Source organism: Salmo salar, chromosome 14 (genome assembly GCF_965601325.2).
Source record: "Salmo salar chromosome 14, fSalSal1, whole genome shotgun sequence".
Classification (NCBI taxonomy): Eukaryota; Metazoa; Chordata; class Actinopteri; order Salmoniformes; family Salmonidae; genus Salmo; species Salmo salar.
The window spans coordinates 66683573-66697469 of NC_138304.1; the positions used below are offsets into that span (position 1 = coordinate 66683573).

At 42.8% G+C, this 13897-nt stretch overlaps 1 protein-coding gene across 1 annotated transcript in view; it reads left to right on the plus strand.

Annotated features, from left to right (window-relative positions):
* The window catches only part of LOC106570075 (dolichyl-diphosphooligosaccharide--protein glycosyltransferase subunit STT3B), an 88793-nt gene that overhangs the window by 35430 nt on the left and 39466 nt on the right, over nt 1-13897 (plus strand). Inside the window, exon 2 of the mRNA XM_014142037.3 lies at nt 8716-8824. Within this exon, the coding sequence (XP_013997512.1) occupies nt 8716-8824 (109 nt within the window). The remainder of the gene's footprint in view (nt 1-8715; nt 8825-13897) is intronic.

Consider the following 13897-nt stretch of genomic DNA (forward strand, 5'->3'; position numbering starts at 1 on the left):
GCTTGGATGGACTGTATGTCGCCCTGCACAATCAATGAACTAAAAGCATCGCTTAGAGCGGTATGTTCTCTCCCAGACTTGTGGATAGAAATTTTGGAGCCTAGCCTAAGGTAACCAGTCCATCCAATATGCATAATAATAGTCCACATTCAAAGGCGATTACTCAAATGCATTTAATTTTAGAGTATAGGCTAGACCAATTATGTACAAAGATATCTTAAATCAGTTTTTTTCTGTCATGCCTAATATTTGGTAGGCTATGCATTGTATAACAGCACAATCATTTTAATACAGCTTTTTTTTTTCTCGGGCCTGGGCTCCTAAGCCTGTGCATAAGCTCTAATATGCTTTTGGTGTGGAATTAATCATCCCCTTAGAAAGCGCTGTCCGTTTTGTTAGGCTTTGAAACATCCACAAGGACTTTTTTTTTACTGTTTCAACCTGCTGTTGAACTTTCTTCAAATTGATCATCACATTTAAGGTGAGTTTTAAAAGCATAATACTGTTTTGATAAGTGTTCGTGGTTTTCGAAAGCATTTGCATACAGTGCATTCGGAAAGTATTCAGAATCCCCCCCCCCCCCCCCCACACATTTTGTTACGTTAAAGCCTTCTCAAATAGATTTTTTTTTTTATTATCCATCTACACAACATACCCCATAATGGCAAAGCGAATACAGGTTTTTAGAAATATTTGCAAATGTATAAAAAAAATAAAAAAATGCCTTATTTACATAAGTGTTCAGACCCTTTGCTAGGAGACTCAAAATTGAGCTCAGGTGCATCCTGTTTCCATTTATCGTCCTTGATGTTTCTACAACTTGATTGGAGTCCACTTGTGGTAAGTTTAATTGATTGGACATTATTTGGAAAGGCACACACCTGTCTATATAAGGTCCCACAGTTGACAGTGCATGTCAGAGCAAAAACCAAGCCATGAGGTCGAAGGGATCGTCCGTAGAACTCCGAGACAGGATTGTGTCGAGGCACAGATCTGGGGGAGGGTATCAAAACATTTCTGTATTATTGAAGGTCCCCAGGAACAGTGGCCTCATCGTTCTTAAATGGAAGATGTTTGGAACCACCTAGACTCTTCCTAGAGCTAGCCACCTGGCAATCGGGGCAGACGAGCCTTGGTCAGGGAGGTGACCAAGAACCCGATGGTCACTCTGACAGAGCTCCGGAGTTCCTTTGTTGAGATAGGAGAACCATCTCTGCAGCACTCCACCAATCAGGCCTTTATGATAGTGGCCAGGCGTAAGTAACTCCTCAGTTAGTCACATGACCACTCTCTTGGCGTTTGCCAAAAGGCACCTAAAGACTCTCAGACCATGAAACAAAATTCTGGTCTGATGAAACCAAGATTGAACTCTTTGGCCTGAATTCCAAGTGTCACGTCTGGAGGAAACCAGGATGAAACATGGTGGCTTGAACCCGATTTGAACATCTCTGGAGAGACCTGAAAATAGCTGTGCAGTGAAGCTCCCCATCCAACCTGACAGAGCTTGAGAGGATCTGCAGAGAAGAATTGGATTGACTCCCCAAATACAGGTGTGCCACGCTTGTAGCGTCATACCCAAGATTCAAGGCTGTAATCCCTGCCAAAGGTGCTTCAAAAGAGTGAGTAATGATGTAAATGTGATTTGTCTGTTTTATTTAATAAATTAGCAAACATTTCTAAAAACCAGTTTTTGCTTTGTCATTATGGTGTATTGTGTGTAGATGAGAGGAGGGGTGGAACAATGTAGTCTGTTACATTACAGCCTTATTCTAAAAATGTGTAAAGTCAAGCGGTATGAATGCTTTCCAAATATACTCTGTTAGAGGGACAATAGAGCCCTGAGTACCAGCCCATTAGGACCTGATGGTCGATAACAGGTTGGGTACTACCAAAGCATGTCCAGAATGCATAAAACCAGATTGCGTGACTCAACAGTCACAATTGTACTGCACTCATGACTGCCAGTGTGTTGGAAATACAAACACTGCAACAGCCCTATTCATCACATACTGATCATATGAGCCACTTATCCTTTTTTTTTACTTGTCTGAAAGTTCAAGGCACTTGTCGTTGTATGCATTATACAGTAGCTCTCCTGGGAGATGGTTGGCCACCCTGCAACATTACAAGTACAACCAATTTACTTTGAATGAGGGAATTATTTTATAAAGACAATGAACCAGGAATCAAAATGCTACGGTGGGCAAGGTAGCTAAGATTATCTATACTGAACAAAAATATAAACGCAACAATTTCCAAGATTTTACTGAGTTAGTTCATGTAAGGAAATCATTCAAATTCATTAGGCCCTAATCTATGGATTTCACATTACTGGGAATACAGATATGCATCTGTTAGTCACAGATTTAAAAAATAGGTAAATGCGTGGATCAGAAACCCTGATGTGACCACCATTTGCCTCATGCGTTGCGATATATCCTCTGCATAGATTTGATCAGGCTGTTGATTGTGGCCTGTGGAATGTTGTCCCACTCCTCTTCAATGGCTTTGCGAAGTTTCTGGATATTGGCGGGAACTGGAACACCCTGTCGTATACGTCGATCCAAAGCATGCTCAGTGGGTTATCCTTCCGACATGGGGCCTTGCATTATCATGCTGAAACATGAGATGATGGCGGCGGATGAATGGCACGACAATGGGCCTCAGGATCGCGTCATGGTTACCTCGGTGTTCAAATTGCCATCCAGTAAAATGCAATTTTGGTGTTCGTAGCTTATACCATAACCCCACCTCTACCATGGTCTGCTATTTTCACATAGTTGACATCAGAAAACCGCTTGCCCACACGATGCCATACACGTGGTGTATGGCAGACTGTTCTCAGACCGATTTTCACTTTTCAGTCAATGTATCACAATTCCAGTGGGTCAGAAGTTTACATACACTAAGTTGACTGTGCCTTTAAACAGCTTTGAAAATTCCAGAAAATGATGTCATGGCTTTAGAAGCTTCTGATGATAGGCTAATTGACATAATTTGAGTCAATTGGAGGTGTACATGTGGATGTATTTCAAGGCCTACCTTCAAACTCAGTGCCTCTTTGCTTGACATGGGGAAATCAGCCAAGACCTCAGAAAAAAAAGATGTTGACCTCCAAGTCTGGTTCATCCTTGGGAGCTATTTCCAAACGCCTGAAGGCACCACATTCATCTGTACAAACAAGGGTACGCAAGTATAAACACCATGGGACCACACATCCGTCATACCGCTCAGGAAGGAGATGCGCTCTGTCTCCTAGAGATGAATGTACTTTGGTGCGAAAAGTGCAAATCAATCCCAGAACAGCAAAGGACCTTGTGAAGATGCTGGAGGAAACGGGTACAAAAGTATCTATATCCACAGTAAAACGAGTCCTATATCGACATACACTGAAAAGCCACTCAGCAAGGAAGAAGCCACTGCTCCAAAACCACCATTAAAAAAAGCCAGACTACGGTTTGCAACTGCACATGGGGACAAACATTGTACCTTTTGGAGAAATGTCCTCTGGTCTGATGAAACACAAATAGAACTGGCTGTAATGACCATCGTTATGTTTAAAGGAAAAAGGGGGAGGCTTGCAAGCCAAAGAACACCATCCCAACCGTGAAACATGGGTTGGCAGCATCATGTTGTGGGGGTGCTTTGCTGCAGGAGGGACTGGTGCACTTCACAAAATAGCTGGCATCATGTGGAAGAAAAATTGTGGCTATATTGAAGCAACATCTCAAGACATCAGTTAGGAAGTTAACTTCTTGCGGATCATTGGCACGCTTGTGTCCCATCTGGCCAACATCCGGTGAAATTCAAATTAAATTACTATAAATATTTAACTTTGATGAAATCACAAGTGCAATACATCAAAATAAAGCTTAACTTGTTGTTAATCCAGCCGCCATGTCAGATTTCAAAAAAGCTTTACGGCGAAAGCAAACCATGCGATTATCTGAGGACAGTGTCCAGCACACACATGCATAACAAATTAATTTTCAACCAGGGAGTTGCGACACGTAAGTCAGAAATAGCGATATAATATATGCCTTACCTTTGAAGATCTTCTGTTGGCACTCCAAAAGGTCCCAGTCACATTACAAATGGTCCTTTTGTTCAATAAAGTCCTTTATATCTATAAAAACTGAGTTTAGCTGGCGTGCTTCAGTCAATAATCCACTCGGTTTCCCTCCTTCAAAATGCATACAAAATGAATCCCAAACGTTACCAATAAACTTATCCAAACAAGTCAATCAACATTTATAATCAAACCTTAGGTACCCTAATAGGCAAATAAACGATACAATTTAAGATGGAGAATCGTTATTGTCTTTACCGGAGATAAACAAAAAGAACGTGCTTTTTCTAAAGACTGACATCTAGTGGAAGCCCTAGGAACTGCAATCGGGGACGATTTCGCCCTATTATAAAAGTGCCAGCCATTGAAATCAGTGGTAAGATGACTTGTTTTTGTTGACTTTTTTATTTTTTTAATGGTTTGTCCTTGGTTTCGCCTGCTATTTCAGTTCTGTTATAGTCACAGACATAATTTTAACAGGTTTCTATCCAAATCTACCAATTATATGCATATCCTAGCTTCTGGACCTGAGTAGCAGACAGTTGACTTTGGGCACGCTTTTCATCCGGATGTCAAAATACTGCCCCCTATCCCAAAAGTTAAAGCTTGGTCGCAAATGGCTCTTCCAAATGGACAATGACCACAAGCATACTTCCAAAGTTGTAGCAAAATGGCTTAAGGACAACAAAGTCAAGGTATTGGTGTGGCCATCACAAAGCCCTGACCTCAATCCCATAGAAAATGTGTGGGCAGAACTGAAAGCGTGTGCGAGCAAGGAGGCCTACAAACCTGACTCAATTACACCAGGTCAGGAGGAATGGGCCAAAATTCCCCAAACTTATTGTGGGAAGCTTGTGGAAGGCTACCAAAACGTTTGACCCAAGTAAAACAATTTAAAGGCAATGCTACCAAATATTGAGTGTATGTAAACTTCTGACCCACTGGGAATGTGATGAAAGAAATAAAAGCTGAAATCATTCTCTATACTATTGTTCTGACATTTCACATTCTTAAAATAGTGATGATCCTAACTGACCTAAGAGGGAATTTTTACTAGGATTATATGTCAGGAATTGTGATAAACTGAGTTTAAATGTATTTGGCTAAGCTGTATGTAAACTTCCGACTTGAACTGTACATAGTTGTAATCCGGTTATTCAAATGATGGTGGGCCAGGCACCCTGGCTACTTTAGGTGGCAGCTCAGAATATTACTAGTTTTTTGAAACTGTCACCACTAGATAGGTCTGCTCCCAACCTGTGTTGGTTTGTTTGACTTTTGTGTGGCATAAATATGGCTTCTGCGTGCAAATTGTACAACATCACCAAAGGCCTGTGTTAAACATTGAGCTGTTGTTTCAGGTAGCCCCAGCTTAATATTTGGTACCACTGTGTGGTTAATTCCCTAAATTTTCACGCTTACAGGTAGTCTATCTATAGTGTGAGCTGAGCAGGCAGTTAGGCCTAGTCAAGGTGGCAAGTGCACTCCTGGAACAAAAGTCAGTTTGGTCATTTACCCAGGAGCAGGGCAGGAAAACCAATGATGCATTTGATTGTGGTTACCAAAGTGCGGGGCATTACCGGGTCATAAATCACAAAGGAATCTTTTTTTTTTTTTTTCTTGCAGTGAATGGGGCCTTTGTAACAATGGGTAACTTGTAACGGGCATCCTCTAAATTTAGTTTTGACCCTTGAAGGCATCCTCAAATGCACAAGATGCTGTGAGTAATTTTCATTTTGCAATGAAATTTGCTCCAGAGTTGACACGTTGGCCAAATTCTTTCATTTCCATTCTTCCTGAGGCCAGAAGGAATTTAAATGGTGGGTGTTTTTTTTTACGCTCACCTGCTCACTAGTTTGTGGTGCAGTGATGTTCTGTCAGCCGGGACCGACTAGGCAGTTATGCATTAAATTGCTAATGTGTTTGGCCGGCCACATTATCCTCATCAAAGTGACAAGCTCAGGAATTAAACACTCGGATCTGCTGTCAATGAGATCATTGGAAAATGTGTTTTTGTGAATATGGCGAGGCAGCGTGTGAAGTATTTTAAGTGCTTTCTGTGGTTCTCTTTATTTCCGCCTCTGTGCTTTGACAGTTGACAAACAATGGCTTTCCTGAGTGGGGTATGAGTGAATAACTTGCGGCGATAAGGGCTCTCTGCTGGGTTGCTCTTTATACCTGGCTGCATTTGACCCATTCTGGTCTCCATGCGCCAAAGTTGGAGAAAGAAACACTGGTTTTGCTGGCTCATGCTCAGTGTTGTGATTTTGTTGTAGCTGGACAAACTTGTGAAATGTCTGGTCTCAGACCTCACGCTGACTCCAGGTTATAGAGTAATGTGATCTGAATGCTTGAGCCACAAAAAAGGTTGCATGGAAACCTGGTTATTGACTATAATTTGGCCACCAGGCACTTTATCAAAGGATTTTGGCACCACCTTTCCCCATCTGCAGATATGAGTCCTTCAGGTGAATTGTGTAGAAGAAAAAGCACCATGGAGTGATTGAGCTCCTCCACATGCCAGCCATTTTGGGATGTTTGTGTGAGCTGCTCGTGTCGGGTCTTAGACCTCATGAGTCCGGGTTATAGAGTAATGTGATTGGAATGTTTATCCCTGTGGCTCAAGCAGTCTTAGTTCCTCACTGTAAATGAGCCAGCTTGTCAATGCTCATTACATTCACTGCAATAGAATTGTGTGTGTGTGTGCACCAGTAGCTTGGTCTCCTCACTAAACTTGTCAGTCAGTGAGTGATGAATGAGCCATAGCAAGGGCATGTCATATTCTACTTGAAAGCGAAACTGCGACAGGGAGTGCACCAGCCCTGCGAGTATGAATAGTGCAAGTGTTCGTTTACATCCTTTTCTTCTTTGTTCCTCACTGGCTTTTGTCATACTGTTCAAAGCCTCTTAACTCAACACCAGAAATCCTTTAAGAAGCGCCAAAACGTTAAATCTCCCATGTGTCCAAACAGAGATAATGATAATTTTTTTTTAAAGTAACATAAACCTAGAAAATACCGTCACTAGCTATGTTTCCATCAATTTGACTTGACGTGATGACGTAGTGCACAAAAATACCTTTTGCAGTTACAGTTCCATGTACCGAAATATTATTTAAGTTAAATGGGTTTCAATCGCATTTTCTCTCACGTTTATTGCGTTATGTAGCGAGTGTGCCCACTTTGCTGTTGGCATGTACAGTCTAGCCAACAGCGCTACCTGCGTGCTGTTGGCTACAGCGCATGTGTAGCCTACATGAGATTGTTATGGACATCATGTCACCAGAATAAGACCCTCAATATTTATTGGAAAGGAGCATCAAGCTCATAACCTTGCACTTTCACCACCCTGTAAAGTTCATTTGATTTAATCTGTAGCCTAACAAACTGCATGCTTTCCTGACAAGTCATAGTGGGAGGACTACACGTCATTGTGACTCCAAGTTTACTTTGATATGATGGTTATTATAAATATTTGCTCATTAAAAGCATTACCACTGTAATTTCTGCATAATTCATTTTACCAAAACAAAATCCCACCTTGTCTAGTGTATTGTTTTGTCAATTGCTCTGTTTCCATCAGGCCTGTAATGACATTTATGTCCGATTTATTTACTTGCGTTAAAAAGGTTGCATGGGAACCTAGAGTTAGGCCACCAAGTGCTTTATCAAAGGATTTTGGCCTGCTCCTTTCCTCACCTGCAGATACATGTCCTTCATGTGAGTTGTGTAAAAGGAAAAAGCACCTTGCAGTGATTTATGAGCTTCTTCACACGCCAGCCATTTTGTGTGTGAGCTGCTCATGTCTCCCAACAGTTCAGTGACTGTGTGCCGGCCACCCAACCTCCCCCCTCCACTCAAATCTCTCGCCTCCTGAATCATCTGCTATGGAGACAAAGTATTAGGGAATGATGCTGCTATTTATTGTGCTTGGGGATTGCTGACATACCAGTGTCAGGGCTGTTTCTGCAGACAAGCGGGATCTATCACAACGATGGATGTCCTTATTTCAGAGCCACGGGTGCATCACATTGATTGCACAACAATGACTCATGAAGTGTATTTCACTCTGGTTACATCAACTGTCCCTTACATATAAACGGTTCATTTGTTTTTCACTTAATCTAAAACCACTGCCTTGCACTGTCACGCTGAGCCATATGAAGATTTCGGATGTTATCCTAACTCGTGGCCTAGCATGGAATCGAAGCAAAGCAACCGCGTATTAATCGGTATGCACGAAATGTGGTTTCGAGCAGACATTTCACCATCTTTAGAGAATTAAATGTAAACTTGATGTTTTAGAGCGGAGATGTCGAGCAAACCAAGCCAACTCTGTTCTGGTTGGATGTTGGGGATGTCTCCGTAGTGTCAGATAGTTGGTAATTGTCCAAACTTGCACTAGCAGTGGACTCTTCAAGGATGTCTTAACAGGTAGATCTAGGCATACCTGTTTTCTGTTGTCACTTAGCTGTGTGGGCTGGGACATTGGCTGCCTTTTGTAGAATATGGAAATAAGGCTTTTCTTTCAAAATTAATATTTGTTTGCACATTCAACAAATGTCTGTGATACTTGTATTAGTTGCCTGCTTTGTGTCCCAATGTTATTTGCCTTGTACCAACTTAAGCCATCTTCTCTCCCCACAGGTTTAACTACAGATCAACACATCACCTGACCACAAATGGGTTTTACGAGTTCCTCAACTGGTTTGACGAGAGGTCATGGTACCCCTTGGGGAGGATCGTGGGGGGCACAGTAAGTATAACATGTTCCCTGCTGTGATCAAGCTTAAATCATCCCAATTTGAAAACAAACCAGTGGGAAGAACACAGTGCTTTGGGAAAGTATCCAGACCCCTTGACTTTTTACACATTTTGTTACATTACAGCCTTATTCTACAATGGATTAAATCGTTTTTTCCCCCTCATCAATCTACACACAATACCCCATAAAGCAAAAACGGGTTTTTAGACACTTTAGCAAATGTATTTAAAAAAAATGGAGATATTAGATTTACGTAAGTATTCTGACCCATTACTTAGCACTTTGTTGAAGCACCTTTGGCAGTGATTACAGCCTCAAGTCTTCTTGGGTATGACACTACAAGCTTGGCACACCTGTATTTGGGGAGTTTCTCCCATTCTTGTCTGCAGATCCTCTCAAAATTGGTCAGGTTGGATGTGAAGTGTCGCTGCACAGCTATTTTCAGGTCTCTCCAGAGATGTTTGATCGGGTTCAAGTCCGTGCTCTGGCTGGGCCGCTTAGGGTCATTGTCCTGTTGGAAGGTGAACCTTCATTGCAGTCTGAGGTCCTAAGCGCTCTGGAGCAGGTTTCCATCAAGGATCTCTCTGTACTTTGCTTTGTTCGTCTTTCCCTCGATCCTGACTTGTCTCCCAATCCCTACCGCTGAAAAACATCCCCACAGCATGATGCTGCCACCACCATGCTTCACTGTAGGGATGGTGCCAGGTTTCCTCCAGATGTGACGCTTGGCATTCAGACCAAAGAGTTCAATCTTGGTTTCATCAGACCAGATAATCTTGTATCTCATGAGTCCTTTCAGTGACTTTTGGCAAACTCCAGTCGGGCTGTGTTGTGCCTTTTACTGTGAGTGGCTTTTGTCTGGCCACTCTACCAAGAAGGCCTAATTGGTGGAGTTCCACAGAGATGGTTGTTCTTCTGGAAGGTTCTCCATGTCCACAGAGGAACTCTGGTGCTCTGTCGGTGACCATTGGGTCCTTGGTTAGCTCCCTGACCAAGGCCCTTTTCCCTGGATGGCTGTTTGTATGAGCGGCCAGCTCTAGGAAGAGTCTTGGTGGTTCCAAACTTTTTCAGTTTAAATATAATGGAGGCCACTGTGTTCTTGGGGACCTTCAATGCTGTAGACACTTCATGGTACCCTTCCCCAGATCTCTGCCTCGACGCAATCCTGTCTTGGAGCTCTACGGACAATTCCTTCGACCTCATTGCTTGTCTTCATTTTATTTAATCCATTGTAGAATAAGGCTGTAACGAAATGTGGAAAAGGGGAAGGTCTGAATACTTTCCGAATGCACTGTAGATATAGGCCTAGACTCTGGTGTTCTAGTGGTTTGGGGGTTAGATGAGAGAGCACCATGGACCGTACCGTTTCATAAGCCTCCCCCATCGCTCTCCGGTCTGTCATGCATCGGCAGCAACCAGTGAGCTTTTAACTTGAGGGATTCTACATGACTGCCAATGATCATGCGGTTTACCAACAGGATCTGCTGTTGAAATCACAACCTCTTTCACCGTGAGTTACTACCTGCCGATTCTATAAGATTTATCGCCTTTTTTGGGGGGGGTGCCCTGTAAACTGTGCACTGAAGCGCTGTGAATAAAATACTACCCTGCTCTTCCTCACAGCTCCCGACTTGTCTCTCTGTACTGTAATCAAATGCTTAATGGGGTGACATTTTTTACCAGCCTTGTTACGGCAAACCTTTTAAAATGGTTCCCTGTGTCATCTCGTCACTTTCTCCACCTAGGTTGGCACCTGAAGTTTCACTCTGTTCCCTGTTGTGTACTTACTCCAGGGTGGTGGGAGAGAAGCACCAAGCATTTAAGACAGCCTGACATACCTGCACTCAGTACTATTGTCAGTTGTTTTAGCAGCAGCAGATATTGTAGCTTCGGAATATAGGCTAGTAGCAGTTGCAGGTGTTGCTGTTTAGCAGCAACGGATTGTCAATCTGCACAAGGGATCCGAACTTCCTAACCTACATCCTAACATGTCTATATCTGTAGGCAGTGGACAGTGCTGCTGCTCAGTGTGCCAGGGTTTAGACAGCAGGTGTGTCATGCTGGGTACACATAATGCAAATGCCCAGCAACATGCAAAGTGAGGGAAGATCCAGGTTCGGGTACCTCCGGGAGAACTCTGCTGCTGCTAAACTTTTGCCATGTGTCAGCTACCTGGCTCCAATAAGTTCTGTTTTTATCTCTAGTTTTTTTCCCTTCTCCCTCCCCCCCACCACATGATTACGCAAAGAAGGCGAAATGCTTCCCTCAGCTGTCCTGATAATACTTACAGGCTATGAGGTATGAAGGGCCTTTTGAATTTTATCAGGCAGCCTTAATGGTGCACAAACCTGGATCGCTAATGGAATGTCACAAATCACATCTTCTGAACACACTGGTTCTATGAAGTCCTTGTCGGAAATCACACCAGTTGTGGGAATACTGTAAGAGTGGAAGCAAATTAGCTCGTACTCTTTGTCTATGACAGTGAAGCGACCTATAGAGAATGCATGGCTAGGGCTTTTGCGGTGACCGTAATACAGCCATACCAGCAGTCCATGAGTCATGACCGCAGTCAAATTGTACTTGAACGATGGGTCACGGCATTCTCCTTTTTTTATGTACTCTGGACAAGCGTTGGCAGTACCCAACTCGCTAATGACCGTTAGGTCGCTAATGTCCTTGTACTCAGCACTCTATTGTCCCGCAACACTGACAGCAATGCAAATGCGAGAGAGTATCATGCTTTTAAAACTCAGCTCACTGTGATCGATCAATTTCAACAGGTTGAAACTGAGTGGGAAAACATGGTCGTTGTGGAGGTTTCAAAGCCAAACAATGAAATGGACAGCGCTTTCTAAGGTGATTTTAGTTCAAAACACCCATACGCATATTAGAGCTTATGCATGGGCCTATACAGTTAATTCGGAAAGTATTCAGACCCCCCACAGTTGACTGTGCATGCCAGAGCAAACACTAAGCAATGAGGTCGAAGGAATTGTCCGTAGAGATCTGAGACAGGATTGTGTCGGCACAGATCTGGGGAAGGGTAGCAAAACATTTCTGCAGCATTGACGGTCCCCAAGAACAGTGGCATCCATCGTTCTTAAATAGACGTTTGGAACCAAGACTCTTCCTAGAGCTGGCCGCCCGGCCAAACTGAGCATTCGGGGGAGAAGGGCCTTGGTCAGGGAAGTGACCAAGAACCCGACGGTCACTCTGACAGAGGTCCAGACTTCCTCTGCTGAGATGCTTGTGTGGATGTTTTTCAGAGGCAGGAACTGGGAGACTAGTCAGGTTCGACGTAAAGATGAGCAGAGAAAAATAGATCCTGCTCCAGAGCGCTCAGGACCTCCGACTGGGGTGAAGGTTCCCCTTCCAACAGGACAGCGACCCTAAGCACACAGCCAAGACAACGCTGGAGTGGCTTCGGGACAAGTCTCAATGTCCTTCATTGGCCAAGCCAGAGCCCGGACTTGAATCCGATCAAACGTCTCTGGATAGACTTCACAGTACTGAGTAAAAGGTCTAAATACTTATGTAAATATGATTTATTTATTTTTTGTATGTGCAAAAATTTCTAGCCCTATTTTTGCTTTGTCATTTTGGGGTAGTGTGTGTCGATTGAGGGGGGGAAACATTTAATACATTTTAGATAAGGCTGTAACGTAACAAAGTGGAAAAAGTCAAGGGGTCTGAATACTTTCTGAATTCACTGTATATGAGCCCAAAAATCACAACACCCCCCCCCCCCCCCCCCCAGGATTTAAATGTTTGTCGTTATACAATACATAGCTAGTAGGCTATTCATTAAAATAAAAGTTATTTAATTGGTCTAGCCTAAATTCTACGAATTTCCTTTGCGTGTGGCCTGTATTATTTTACATGCTGGATGGACTAGTTACCTTACGCTATGCTGAAATGTATATTCATGGGTCTGGGAGAGAACATGGACTTAGGCGATGCTGTCGGTTCGCTGATTGTGCAGGGCGGCTTACAGAATTAGCCTACAAATATAGTGAACAGTTTGAGTGCCATGGCATAGTGAGTTTGGGTGGATTATCACCTGTTGCGCAGCGAGTGGTTGATGCGTGAGTTAAAATAAGTGTTCTTACAAGTCCAGACATTTCCATATGCAATCCTGTGTGAAAGCAGAGTTTTGATGGTTGCCATTAAAAAGAGGATCCCAGCTGCTACTATATTTCTCTGCTGCTGATATTAAGAACATGCTTGGCTCTAAAACCGAAGTAGCCTACCTGGCTTGGTTGACAAACGACTCAAACAACTCATTTTGACCCTGTTCCTGCACATTTGATAATAGGCCATTCAAAATCCTAAACAAATGTTACATATTAAAGACAACAAAATGTAGACTCGTTTGATGGGTGAAAACATGATCACTTGAGGAGAGAACGTGTGCAACCTGAGGCAAGGAACAGAGCGCAAACTTTAGCTACTTTCTCAAATAATCAATCGCCTATCGTCGCACCATGCAGCCCATGTGTTTTGATTTCTAAGACATTCTATCATTCCCAACTAAAGTTGCCAAATAACTCTAAATCTAGCATATAGGATCTGTTTCAAATCATCACTTTTGCGCTCAACATATGCACACTCTCGCCGAAATGGGAAAAAATATCCATCAGGTTAAATTATATTCTTCTTACTTTAAAATAATAGCACTAGACTTAAGCATATCCTGCCAGCTAAATGAACAAGCATATGGCATGGAGCATAGCTAGAGAACATAGTTGGTCGACTCATACTCTGTTCTTCTGTAGACCTGCCTAAAATAAATAATGGATGTATTGTTATGGTGTATGTTAAATAGGTTTATTAGACTTTTTCAAATGTATATGTTCCACATGCGTGCCTTGTGTGTGTGGTCGGCCTGGCGATGCTAAACGTGTTTGTTAACTAATGGCCAGTTACCGTGAGACTGGAAGTCAATTGCATGACAATAACCGTCTGATTAAAGTTTCATGACTGCCACAGCCCTATGCGTGACAAATCCCTGAAGGAATAACTGAGTTACAGTACATCTAATGATTTGCATCATGTAGTACC